This window comes from Acipenser ruthenus, chromosome 9, assembly GCF_902713425.1.
Source record: "Acipenser ruthenus chromosome 9, fAciRut3.2 maternal haplotype, whole genome shotgun sequence".
Taxonomy (NCBI): Eukaryota; Metazoa; Chordata; class Actinopteri; order Acipenseriformes; family Acipenseridae; genus Acipenser; species Acipenser ruthenus.
Window position 1 is genome coordinate 24,788,773 of NC_081197.1, and position 13,698 is coordinate 24,802,470.

Below are 13,698 nucleotides of genomic sequence, written 5' to 3' on the forward strand. Positions count from 1 at the left end.
CAGGCACCATGTCTGAAAGACGCCCCACTGGTACCCGTACTGGGAATGGGTGGACATTGTAGCATTTTGCAGGGTGTCAATAACCCTGTTCGACAGACCTGGAGTCCAATCGCACTCCCAGATAAGTAATTGAGCACTCTGATGCCTCGGAATGTCAATGCATCCAGAATAGCTTCCATGCACTTCAAAAAGGCATGGGGAGCTAGAGAGGCCAAATGGCAGTACACAGAACTCGTATGCTGATCCTTGATACGCGAACCTCAGGTACATCCTGTGCCTGGTTTTATGGGGTTGTGAAAATAAGTGTCTTTTAAATCCACCGTGGTGAACCAGTTGCCTGTCTGGAACCAACTCCCCAGTAATGTTGTTGAAGCTAACACCCTGGGATCCTTCAAGAAGCTGCTTGATGAGATTCTGGGAACAATAAGCTACTAACAACCAAATGAGCAAGATGGGCCGAACAGCCTCCTCTCGTTTGTAAACTTTCTTATGCTCTAATACCACAGCGTCTCATGGGTCCATGACTAACGTCGTAGTCACACCCCGAATGTCTGTGGTGCATTGCCGCAAATACTCCAGTTGACTCCAGTTGAAAAGGGGCCCGGGCTTGTGGCAGCAAACTGCTATGGCTGCTGCTTAGCTTGTGGCTTAGCCTGAGGCTTTTGCCTCTGCGCCTGGCAGCAGAACTTGTTAAAGCTGTAACAACAAGCTGTGCCATTCTCAGGCTGCTGGGGCCTTCCCAGGTAGTGTTCTTGTTGAGCTGGTCGGTTCAGTACACAGTTCGGTGACTTGTACCGGGTCGGTACGGGTACCGGTGCAGTAACCTCGTTCGCTGTTCAGGTACGTGTTTCAGGTCGGAACGGGGTAGGTCTTTGACTTACAGTTACCACAGAAGCAGTATATAGGGATGCCCACCTATATAGCTTCTGGCAAACCCAAACAGTCCGAACATATACAAGACTAAGGGAAGCCTGCTGTTGGAGCCCTAACAGCCTTTGTAATGGTGCTGCAAGTAGACACCAGCACTGCAGCGAAACTCTGTGGGAAGGAACTGCAAGCAGTCTGACCCGAAGCGCATGTCTCGGTCAACGCAGAACTGCTGAGCCCAGCAGCTGCGTTCATGTTTCTGTAAAAAAAACAGAAAACATGCACACAAGAGAAAAAAACTTTCTCACAAAAAACAGTAATAATACAATTACAGTTTAAAATATATTACAGTCGCTCACAAAATTTGAACTTCAACCGAAGCTAAGCAGCCTGTAAGAGAGCAAAAGTCAGCTGACTTAAGTTGCTTGGTCCCTGGGAAGGGGCGACTGGAGCCGCCGGCATCGTGCGGGGCACAAGACCACTGCGGGACACAACAATAACAACCGGCTGAGTGCAAAATCCCATCAGGTTCAGTTCTGTGAAAGGAAAAAATATGCTGGTATCTGTGTGTGCAGACTTTTTATGCCCATTTGATAATGGTTACATTTTGTACTTGAAAGGGAACTGCTATTAAAAACTGTATCAACTCAGTTATTATTTTAGGGGTTGTCAGTGGACTCCTTCCTTGTGCAAATAAATCCACATCTTGCGAATGTTACCCATTAACTGTGAAATGTTTTATTTTACCAGCTAACATGAAAGGAATGGAATGAAACTGTGTTGAAGTTTGTAACACTGTTCTTAATTCTTCCATCATGTGATTGCTGACAGTGGTTTTGAAAGTGTGTGCCATGAAGGTGGCCTGCGACTCTCCTTGGGACCTGAGAGAGACACTCCACACCACACTGAGACAGGCTGTTGGGCACCTCTCCTCTCCTACAAGTCATGTAATCCGCTGTGTTGCACTCCACTCTGTATTGTTGCAGAGACAAAGTTACAGGGAGCGAGGACAGGGACGTGTCTACAGCTGGTGAGAAATAGACATTGTGTCCCCTGTCCCAGTCCCTTTTTTTTTCTTGTTGGGTGTTAGGAGTTAGGATGGTATATTTGCACACGTTTCATAGCTTTGATTAAATGTTATTTTGACGGGAACAAGCTATTACTTAAAACGGAAAGGAACTTGTTCAAACATGTTAACGGCAAGGTTAGATTTCCTGCCTTTACGGTTATATTCAATCCTCGCATTTTCAGCACCAATCAATGATAATGAGTTTATTTTATGTATGGTAAAAGCTTTTTTCTGATCAAATTCAAACTTGAACAGTAAGTGCACGCATTTGTGGAATTTTAACAATAAGAACTACCTACAATTCTTTTAGCAGCCACATTAACCCTTAGAAAATCCTTCAATATTCTTTAATCCTTTAGTATTATTATTATTATTTATTTCTTAGCAGACGCCCTTATCCAGGGCGACTTACAATCGTAAGCAAATACATTTCAAGTGTTACAATACAAGTAATACAATAAGAGCAAGAAATACAATAACTTTTGTTCAAGCAAAGTACAAGTGTGACAAACCAAAATTCAATAATACAGCAGATAATAGTGATAGTTACATCAGGATATGATTAAATAGTGATAGTTACATCAGGATGTGATTAAATACAAAGTACTACAGGTTAAACACTTGGCAGATTACAGTATTCTGAAGTACAGGATTAAATGCAGTAAAATATCCTCGTATATATATTTTAAGTAAGTTCATGTGTGGCGTTTTCTCATAATCATTGATTGATGAGGGATACAACAATGACATGAAGTGTGGTATATTCAGAATGACACAAAATCGCATTTCCATCTATACAGTTAGCAAAGTTAACAGAAAAATCTTCTGTTTCCCTAAAGATCCAAAACAATTTAGAATTTGGCAAAAGCCATGCAGGTTTGTATGCTATTTTTAAACTAAAAATTAATAAGGTCATTAACAATAATAGCAGATTAGATATTGCTGTACGATGTTCGCCATAGTACATAACTAGATTTTGTGTTTCTTTATACATACATATTTTTACATATTATAAGAGCAACATCATTTTATCAAATATACTTGTTTTATAATGGTGTTTTTAAAAATAGCAGGTGGGTGGGTCATTTGTTCTCAATTGTATTCCAATAAATAAAGACCACATTTAACATCTTGTAGTTCAGGATGGTGAATTTTAAGGGCTGTTTATCTATTTACATTTTCTTATTAATTAATTTCTTACTTGTTGTCTGTCCTATCTGCCTTTTACATAGGTGTTTAATGCAGGTTATGAAACGTGCATGTACATTTCAGACTCTAAGTAAATGCTTATTGTAGACTGGTCCTGAAGGCTGCAGGAGTGAATAAATAAATAAACAATCGTGCACACCGCAGGGGAAGCGAATGACACGTGCCAGAATAATGAACTGGAGACACCCTGGTGTTGGTTTGTGTAGAACCAAGTTCATGGTCGTTAAGACCGTTGCAAAGAAAGTGATGCATTCTCTTTTCTAGTGCAGAGAAGCATGCAATCTTCAGACTATGCTAGGGGGGTGTTGACAGCTGACAAGTGAAAACATCGAGAACTGGAAAACAAAATTATTACTCGAGTGTCAATGCATTTCATTCATTTTTCCGCCCCGCGCCCGGGGCGTCTGCCCCACTCTAGTTACAGCTCTGACTTGCACTATACTGTAAATACTAGGAATAGAATGATACCAATTTAAGGAATAGTTGAGGCAAAAATAGTCTACTAGTTAACCACTTAAAGATATTAATAAGTCATGCATTTGATAGTCTTTGGTACTCTGTGAACGCACTGCTTTGTAACACTTCACTTTTTGTGCATATTTTAAAACTGCTTGGATTTTTAAAAACTATTTATTAATGTTCTAAAATGTCATTTATATGTTAATGGATCACCACAACAGCTGCAATTCTGTCCACCTGAAACTGCATGCTTCACAATTACTTCACAATCATGTGACATGTGATTAGTTGACTACCAGCTTCTGAGGGTGACTGTCACTTTACTGTTTAACTAGTCGACTATTTTGTGCAACCCCTAGTAGGTACACTGAAATTCCCAGGAACATTCTGAACAAAGACCTAGCTATAGTAGCCACAATCAAAGAATGACAACACGGCAGGCCAGTGGCAGAGCTCAATTCAAACCTGTTCTGTATGTTTTTTTCATATAGGGCACTGTTCATAAATCACCCTGCATGTAAACATTTCTCTGCACTGGGTTTTAAGCGAACAAGCTTCCTAAATAAAAGACACTATAAACGATGGGTTATCCTTTATATAGTAAAAGCACAGCAAAGTGCAATAAAGTGCAGTGAAAGCATGCTAAAGCACAGTTAAGCATTTTAAAGCACAGTAAGGTATGGTAAAGCATAATAAATAATTGTAAACCATGGTAAACTATGGTAAATGCAAGTATAACTATTGGGAAATCATGGGTAAACTGAATAATTACCATGGTAAACCTTTATAAAGGATATTGGAGAAAATAAATACATTCCTAGTCGTTTGTTGTTTCGTCATAAAAATGTGGGTAACCAGTGCATTGTGAGGTGTGGTGAGGGTCTACTGGTATTAGTTTTGTAAATATATTAAAAACTTAAATAGTCCCTGTATGTCCTGTATGTGTGTGTCAGTTATTTTAGGTAACAGTTCATTTGTTAATTGAGGACATGTATACAGTATGTGTGTTTGTCTTTGTGCTGTTTTGCATTTCTTTTTATTAGATTTAAAATTAGAATTCAATCATTTTAATTTTGGAGTGCTGTTGTTAGACAGGTATAACCCTAACTTTATTGTTTGCGTTTACTCATTTATTGTCTCTCTTTAGGACCCAGGAAGACCTGTTTGCTCTGCTTGATGCCCAAGAGAGAATTAAAGGGTTGTGTGACAATACAGGAAAGGCACTGGAGTACATAGCAGGTGTTGGTCAAGCAATATTATGTCATGTAAATAAAAGGAGAGTGCTCATGGCTTTATAGGCGCAGCATTTTTCTCTTTTCTAGCAGCATGTGTGCTTGTACATTGCCTAAAACTTATATTGTAACTGTATCATGGGGTGATTCTGTTGTAGCCATAGGCAGTGGTTCCCAACCTGTGGTCCGTGAGTAAACTCCAGGTGGTCCGCAAACAACTCCCAAAATACATCTTTCTAATCCGTGCTCATTCTACTATTTGTGTTCACTGTTCAGTAAAAAAAAAAAAAAAACACAATCTGGCTGAACTATTAAAACCACAGTTTAAGTACTTTTCATTTTCAACAATATAAAATATGTGCTACCGTGTTGCCAGGGTACAGGAATATCCCTATTATTTCCATATTATACATTTTTGGAGGGGTTAGCTGCATATAGTAACAGAAGTTAATGTGAAACAAAAAGAGGCTATATTTGTTGCTTGACTTGTGAACTGTACCATAGTGTAACTGTGAATGGTCAATTTCAGCTCCATGTTATTATATGGGTTTATTCAGTCGGGTTTAATATCTCCCAAGACTATATACCAAGGGAAATTCTCTTAACACTACTTCTGGAAATAATGTGTACAGTGTTCCTGACGCTGTCATATTTAATCAAAATGCTATAACTCCAATCGACTGTGTGCCACCAGTCCTGTTTAATTTACACACCACAGCTCACCAGAAGTGATAAGTAACATCCTATACACTCTCCAATCATTTTTAAACTTTTCAAACTGCTTCCCACCCACCTCGTCTTTGTATTTCGGGTTTTTTTACATGTATATCGAGCGAGGTTTGTGACTCAGTGAGTGCAATATGTTGCGTTAGAAATGGATAGATTAATTTGCTTCACGAGGTAACGGTTGCGGGGACCAGCACTGGTATTTGCATTTACTGGATCCGAGGATGACCCAAGCTCCAGTGCATTATTTGTCAGGAGGTTTTGTCAAACAAAACTCTTAATCCTGCAAAATTTAGATGCCATTTATCTACAAAGCATTCAGATTGTGAAAAAGAAAAGAAAGGGGAACTTTACCATCAGCAACTTTCAATGCACAAAATGACAACATTCCTTGATGAACTGGTAGCTCATTAAGTTAGGTACTTTATATAAATCTTTACTTTCTATATGTACTTATACATATACACATACAAATGAGTTTCAAAATGCTATTGTGAAAAAATGTGTGGCAAGTGGTCTGTGGGAAAAATCCAAAAAGGTTGGGTACCATTGGCTGCCATAGGGGATATTCACTGCTGCACCAGTCCCTGTGTGAGGGCACATGGGTGACTACTTTTGTGACTATGAAGTTTTTTTTCTGCTGTTCACAAGCTGTCCCCTCTGGCTGAGCTAGGAAGGTAACAGGACCCTCTTAATACCCTTGTGTGTACGCACAGCTTTTAGCAGGGGGTGTTTATGGTCTTGGTTTTATTGTGTTTTATGTTAAAGTATTACTAAAAAGAAGCTTACCTTAAAATTACATTTTAAATATGACATTGTTATCATTATAGCAGCTTTTAAAAAGTATTAAATAACAAAACATTCAACAACCGTGATTACGATGACTGGCAGGCTTTTTTGTAGTTTCAGCAGTATTAACCCTGAGCAAGGTACTTTACCTAGATTGCGCCAGTAAAAACCCAACTGTATAAATGGGCAATTGTATGTAAAAATAATGTGATATCTGTATAATGTGAAATAATGTATAATGTGATATCTTGTAACAATTGTAAGTCGCCCTGGATAAGGGCGTCTGCTAAGAAATAAATAATAATAATAATAATAATTAAATAATTACAGTACTTTTTCAAAACCACTATAAGCATAGGATTTAACCCTAATTACATTTTGACATGAAACCTGCTAATTTTTAGTACTGCTATGATTATATATTATATTATGATTTAAAACAAAACAAAAAAGTTTTCTATTGGTAACATATCTCCACCCTTACCCCACTGCAGGCTCTCTGGTGTACGGTGGACACGTAGAGGACAATGGAGACCTGGAAGCCCTGCAAGCAGTGGCCAGCACCTGCCTAAGACTCCCAGCCCCTTTGTGGAGGAGTGGGCCCCATGTCCTCACAGACATCATTGGAGGCAGTGGGCACTATGGTTAGTGGAACTATCTGGGGGAAAAAAATTTATTTCTGTATGATGCTACACAGTGGCGTAGCCAGGCTTTTGTTTGGGGGGGAAGAGATTTTTGCATATGGGTAATAATTTATATTAAAAAAATATGTAAGTAAAAATTAACTACACTCCAAACTTGCAATGAACTCGAAATCGCCCCGTTAAAAATGTGATGTTTCACCTCACAATCACATTTAGAACCACTACAGTTACAAATTAAATAAAAGAAAGAATAACCTACCTTACCTGATGTTTAGATGTGAAGTCCATCCTCGTGATTTTCATTGCAAACATTTTTGAAAGTTTTAAAGCATGATTTGCACAAGACTAAAAAAACGGTGTCCTCAGAGTTAGTCAAAACCAGAGGACTACTAGTAACCCCCAGACGTGGATTAGTTTTTATCACCGAAAGACGGTGAATTCAAAATGAAATGCGATGTTGTGGCCATTGAAGGCACTTTTGTGCATGATTTGTAAACAGTGAACTGGGTGTAAATAACTAATTTTGTTGTACCTTCTTTTCCAAAGGCTAGAACAACCCTTTCATCCTTTGAGTGATTAGCCAATTATGTTCTGTATTTTCACCTGTCCCCAATTTGTTTATGCCCAGTCGTTGTTTTACTGAACTGTAGAATCTCAGGACAGATCGTACCAATTGTAATATTATATTATGGTTTGTTGTAAGGCTGGTATTGCTTTGAGGCGAATACCCCGGAAATGCTGTATCAGTTTGAAATTTTATAGAAGGTCCCGATGTCCTGTAAAATAATCAGAGGACCTCTGGGATAAAAGAAATGCACGGGACTAAATTTCACGATATTGGTAAAGATTCCGAACCCAGCTGTTTATGTGGTCATTTTTACTCCTGTGCGAATCAGGCTTTAGATTGCACATAGTTACTGGTACACCTGCTGGTCCCTGCTGGAAACACTGGTATTTGAAGGTTGAAATTAAAAGGTTGAAAACCACTGGTTTAAAGGCAGTAAGACAAATGAAAAAAATCACAGATTTTAGTTCTTTTTTCCTTTTCCTGTAATGCTAGTATTAGCTGAGGACATCATTTCTATATTGTCGTTGTCACAGAACCCCCCCCCCCCCCCCCCCGAGCTGTGCCACTGATGCTACATATGGAATTCATTAAGTGCTGTATGATGCAAGATGATATCCAACCCACAAGAGATCGGAGTGGGGTGGATGGCAGCTTGGTTGACTTCAGCACACAGCGCAGCTCCACGTGCTACACCGACCCTCATTCTGTTTCCGGGCAGTTGTCTACACTGCCAGCCAGCTGGCAGTGTAGACAACCTCTGCGCACAAAAATGAAATTTATAATTAAAGTTCAGGAGGAGGGTCAGACACCAATCTCTACGTCACCAAACTGAATCATTCAATTGACACATTAGCTAATTAAGATTGTTAGCACTATAAATACCCTCTTCACTTCCCTCTCAGTTGCGTTTTGATATCATTGTAAATGCCTGCATCATGGTCAGTATTCTGGATTATTCCGTTTCGGCGGATGATGATCTGTTTGCCGTTTCCCCGGAGCTGAGATCCACTCAACCAGCCCTTCCTGTGCCAACTCCACGACAACTTCGGTCGGCAGTATTTACCACTCCAAACTTCTCTGCCCAGTTGCTCGTTCCTCCGCAACTCCTGACATCAGAGACTGGACGATCTCCCGGCTCCAGCTTTATCTTCATAGTAACAACATCACATTCAAATCTACAGCACGTAAGGAGAATTTGTTTACTTTATTGGAGAATTTGTTTACTTTATTTCTCTCCACTCTGCAGCATCCTTCCCGTCACAGGCGCTATGACGTCTGCACAGATCGTTGCTATACAGCTCGCCCCTAGTCAAAGCGCGTCTACATCTGGAAAACTCCAAAGGCGGGACCACAGCACCAATCAAAGGCTCATTCAGCAGTTCCTGAGCATTCTGGCTCCAAATATAACCTTTTTACCTCTCCTCACTGCAGGCGTCCAGCAGGCCCCTGCAGTCACCTCTTTGGCCACTATGGGCATCCAGCAGGCCCTCATAGTGATCCTTTCTCCGTGAAATGCTTTTTTTTCTGCTCATCAGCAGTTTTGAGCATTTGTATCCAGAGTCTGTGTTTTACAGTTAGGAGCAGCTGCTGCCGCGATCCATCCCAGGGTTTCGACACCCGCCACTGTTGTCAACATTCAACTGTAACCTTTCTGGTTACACCCCCTTGTCACTGCAGGCGTCCAGCAGGCCTGTACAGTGACCTCTCTGGCCACTATGGGCGTCCAGCAGGCCCCCATAGTGCTCCCTTCTCCTCCAACTATAACCTTTCAGGTTACCTCCCCTCACTGCAGGCATCCAGCAGCCCCCTGCAGCACAGGTGCCGAGTTTTGAAATTCCCGGGGGGGCTGAGTTAGTCGTCATCTGGACTTTTATTGGTAGATGGAACAGAGTTCCCACACTTTTTGAAACCTTTTAAAAAAAAAAAAAATAGAAATATTTTCCAGCAAACTATGTTTGAATTTGACCACACACGTGAAAATGTATCAATGAATATCGCCGTTGCCTCTGGATGTTGAGACAGCAAACTCACGCGGAGCGCGGTTAGACTCAGTCAACCTCTGTGTGTGCTCATTGGAAAAGACAGTAACTGTGCGGATTGTACAGTATGTGCATGTTTGTTATATAAATTCATGAAGACTTTTTATTTTTAGTTAACATATGTTTGAAACACTAGTCTTACCATATATTATTAAACTGATCAGACCACTGATTTTATATACACAATATTTAGAAATTACAAAAGCAAATGTAAAAAGAAAAAAACATAAGAAAATATGAATGTATTTAACTTTTACTCATTATGTACTGTGGGAAGAGGGATATGATTTTTGTTTCTATGCTAGTATGTGCTGACCGTGATTTACACTAGTCGCTTCCACATATGCTTCAAGTTAAAGTTCTTACCTGCATGTGCCTGGTCCAGGGTTTTGTGCCTAATTGTTGGGAGCTGTATGCAGATCATTGCCTAGGCATGTTATATAATCTTCAATTTTGAAGAATTTTTTTTTTTTTTTAATTTACTAAAAACGTTTTACGTTGTATGAAGAGATAAAATTAGAGTTAAAATATTAAATTAATTTATTGAGAAGAAATGCAAGTTACAAATTACAGGTGGAACCCGAGTTACCTTCATTTGGAATTTAAACTTGAACAGAAGCTGTTCAGAAAGATGTGATTCTGTATTATCGCTGATTTAATTTCAAAAGTCATGAACTGTCAATCTCCGTTGCTGTTTTGGGGAAATATCCACACAAATGTAAGCGCAAAACTAGGACCAACAGCACTCTGGAATACAGCCTGTTGTTTTGAGAATAGTATTGAAACGTGTTTTCAGTACTGAATTCAGTTTATAGTTTTTCCTTTTTTTAACGTTTAAAAAAAATGTGAAAGCAATGAATGTGCATACAAATAAAACAGCAGTGCTTCACTTGTTTGACTCAGTTTTACATTTATTATACTTGTAAATAACGCTTCAGTACCGCTGCCAGATGTGCTTTGCAGAGTGACGTTATAATGGCTATCAGAAAAATACTCACTATGGGTGTCCAGCAGGCCCCCATATTGCTCCCTTCTCTGTCAAACGGTTTTCTTCCAGCAGCGGGCTTCAACAGGGCCCCGCAGCCCCCTTCTTTTTTTTTTTTTTTTTCTTTTTTAAAAAATGTAGTCGTCGCCAATTCTTTACCCCGGTTTTCTCCCCAATTTAGTATACCCAATTATTATCTGTATCCACGGCTCACCGCTCACAACCCCCCCGTCGACTCGGGAAACGGAGGCTGGAACACGCATCCTCTGAAACGTGCTCCTGCCAGGCCGTCATTTTTCGCACTGCAGATCCACAGCAATGCCACCAGACCTATATTGCCGGAGGACAACACAGATCTGGCGGCTCCACTGAAGAACCACAGGCGCCCTATCGGCCACAGGGGTCACTGATGCATGGTGAGCCGTGGATTCCCCTGCCGACCTAAGCCCTCCCTACTCGGGCAGCGCTCAGCCAATTGTGCGCCGCCCCCTAGGAACTCCCGGTCACGGTCGGCTGTGACATAGCCTGGATTCAAACCTGCGATCTCCAGGCTATAGGGCACATCCTGCACTCCGCGCGGAGCGCCTTTACTGGATGCGCCACTCGGGAGCCCCCCCCAGCCCACTTCTATTCTTTACCTCAAACGGTTGCCCAGCAGGGCCCCGCTTTTCCGTTCACCCTTCTGCACTTCCCAGCGGTCCTCCAAACGTAACCTTTTAGGTTACCCTCACCTCACTGCAGGCGTCCAGCAGGCCCCTGAAGTGACCTCCCTGGCCACTATGGGTGTCCAGCAGGCCCCCATAGTGGTCCCTCCAACCCCTGCCCCCCCTCACTGCAGGCCCCTGCAGTTTCCTCCCCTGCCACTATGACCACCGGCGCGAGTTGGATAATTGTATGGCGATCATTTTAGACTTCTCAGTTAGATTCGGAGGTTCCCATTTCTTTGAATACTACAAAACCTTCTCTGCCAAAGCCACTGCCAGTCTCCACAATGGAACCAGAGGATCTACTGGGGTACAGTGGACAAATGCATATTCTGGTTTTCTGCGCCATGGCCCGATCACTCCTCGTCATTTTCAATGCTTGTAGTATCATCCTATATAGAGTTATAAGAGTTTCCTCCATCAAAATTTCAAATTTCCGGCATCTGTTTTTCTACAAACTCATTTTCAGCATCCCAGCTCTACACTCAGCAACTCACAAATTTCACTAGTCCTGAAAGGGCTTCAATGATCAGAATCTCTTTCTCCCCCTGCTTGCCTATCTATCACAATGAACGTACTTTCTTAAGCGTTAGTAGCCTGCCTGGAGGAAGGGCAATCGAATCAGCCATGGATTCCCAGAGGTTTATCCCAAAAATGGGTTTTGTTTTCCTCTCCTGTGTGTTGATGATCATTTGTCAAAGGTTGGCTAAACCTTCAAGTGGGCTATATACTAATCGCGGCATTGAGACCGGCTTGTTCGTTCTGGGGGTCTCAGCCTCATCCAGTAGGCCAGGCAGCGAGCCCTCAAACCAAGTTAGGTTTGATGCCAAGTTAATGTGTATATACAACATACTTCTCTGTAAAATCGCATACTCCGCATTCGCCACAATAAATATTTTGTGATTGGTGTTTGTCCCGAACTACTGAAATGAAATTTATAATTAAAGTTCGGGGAGGGTCAGACACCAATCTCCGCGTCACCAAACTGAATCATTCAGTTTACACATTAGCTAATTAAGATTGTTAGCACTATAAATACCCTCTTCACTTCCCTCTCAGTTGCGTTTCGATATCATCGGAACCCACCACCTCCCCATCTCCACCTTTCTTAAAAACAATTTCTTTGTTTTATCAATGGGGGTCTCAGCCTCGTCCAGTAGGCCAGGCAGCGAGCCCTCAAACCAAGTTAGGTTTGATGCCAAATTAATGTGTATATACAACATACTTCTCTGTAAAATCACATACTCCACATTCTCCACAATAAATATTTTGTGATTGGTGTTTGTCCCAAACTACTGAAATATTATTACAGGTGAGGAAGAGTTTCCATTGAAAGAACACGGGGGAAACTGTACAGTATTTACTAATTATTTGCAGATTTAGGCTTTGGAAAGTTGGTAGCTTTATCCATAAATGCAGCACAGCGACTCAGATTGTATATGTTACACACGGGAATGAGATGTCAGAGTTTATGTTAAACTGAGTAGAATATATGTTATTAAAATGGAACAAAAATGGTCCCATGGATTAGCGATAAAAGCCAACGCCACTGCACAGGGAGCTATGTCCTCGCAGGCTTGAATCTACAGCGCTATACCCTATAGAATGAACTCATTTTGATTCATAAAGTCGAATGAAACCTGCTGCATAATGTTACATTAACATATTGAATTACATACCACTTTGTAGTTTTCCATAGAACTTACTGAAAATCTGACAAAGCTTCCGGTAGACTTTTGTGATATAATTTTGTAGTTTCTTTGATTACATGATGTTAAGTAAAAGACCTAAAGAGATCACGTGACCCTCTCACTGAGATGGTTGCTTGCTGTTAGAGCTCCTGCTACCGCTTTGCGATTTTCATTTATAATCGAACAACTTACACTCCTTATATTATTTTTTTTATACATTTTTATATAAAATTGTCTACTTACCATCTTTAAATGGCTGCTTCACACAAGGGACCCGCTGCTTCCTCTCAGTCCACACTGGAGGGAAAGCGTATGAAGACGTCGCTGGTTAATCCACACCGGAGGGAAAGCGTATGAAGAGGTCACTGGGCCCTGATGATTGGGACGTCGCTTGGCAGAGGTTGCACGCACTTTCTGTGGATCAGTTCAGGAAGCAACTGATGCGGCTTTGCTGCCTGTGATTCAAAACGTAACCGAAACAGCTATTATCCTCAATTCTCTTAAACAGGAGGTGTTTGATATTGCTTCCTCTATGAAACAGCTAACTGCTAGGCAGGATATCACCAGAGCTGATCTTCACCAGCAGAAAGATGAAATTAATCAGTGCAACACTCGTATTGATGCTTGTCGTCAGGTGCAGTGGTACAGTGAATGAAAAAGAATGTCCAAACAGCGTTTTCTCCAAAAAACAGTCTGTGTCTTTAATAATAACAAAT

The 13,698-nt window shown here is 41.0% G+C and overlaps 1 protein-coding gene across 1 annotated transcript in view; it reads left to right on the top strand.

The window, feature by feature from the left end:
* LOC117406232 (dynein heavy chain domain-containing protein 1) overlaps nt 1-13,698 on the top strand; it is a 304,176-nt gene that overhangs the window by 271,325 nt on the left and 19,153 nt on the right. Inside the window, exons 39-41 of the mRNA XM_059029741.1 lie at nt 1,699-1,897; nt 4,752-4,843; nt 6,846-6,995. Of these exons, the coding sequence (XP_058885724.1) occupies nt 1,699-1,897; nt 4,752-4,843; nt 6,846-6,995 (441 nt within the window). The remainder of the gene's footprint in view (nt 1-1,698; nt 1,898-4,751; nt 4,844-6,845; nt 6,996-13,698) is intronic.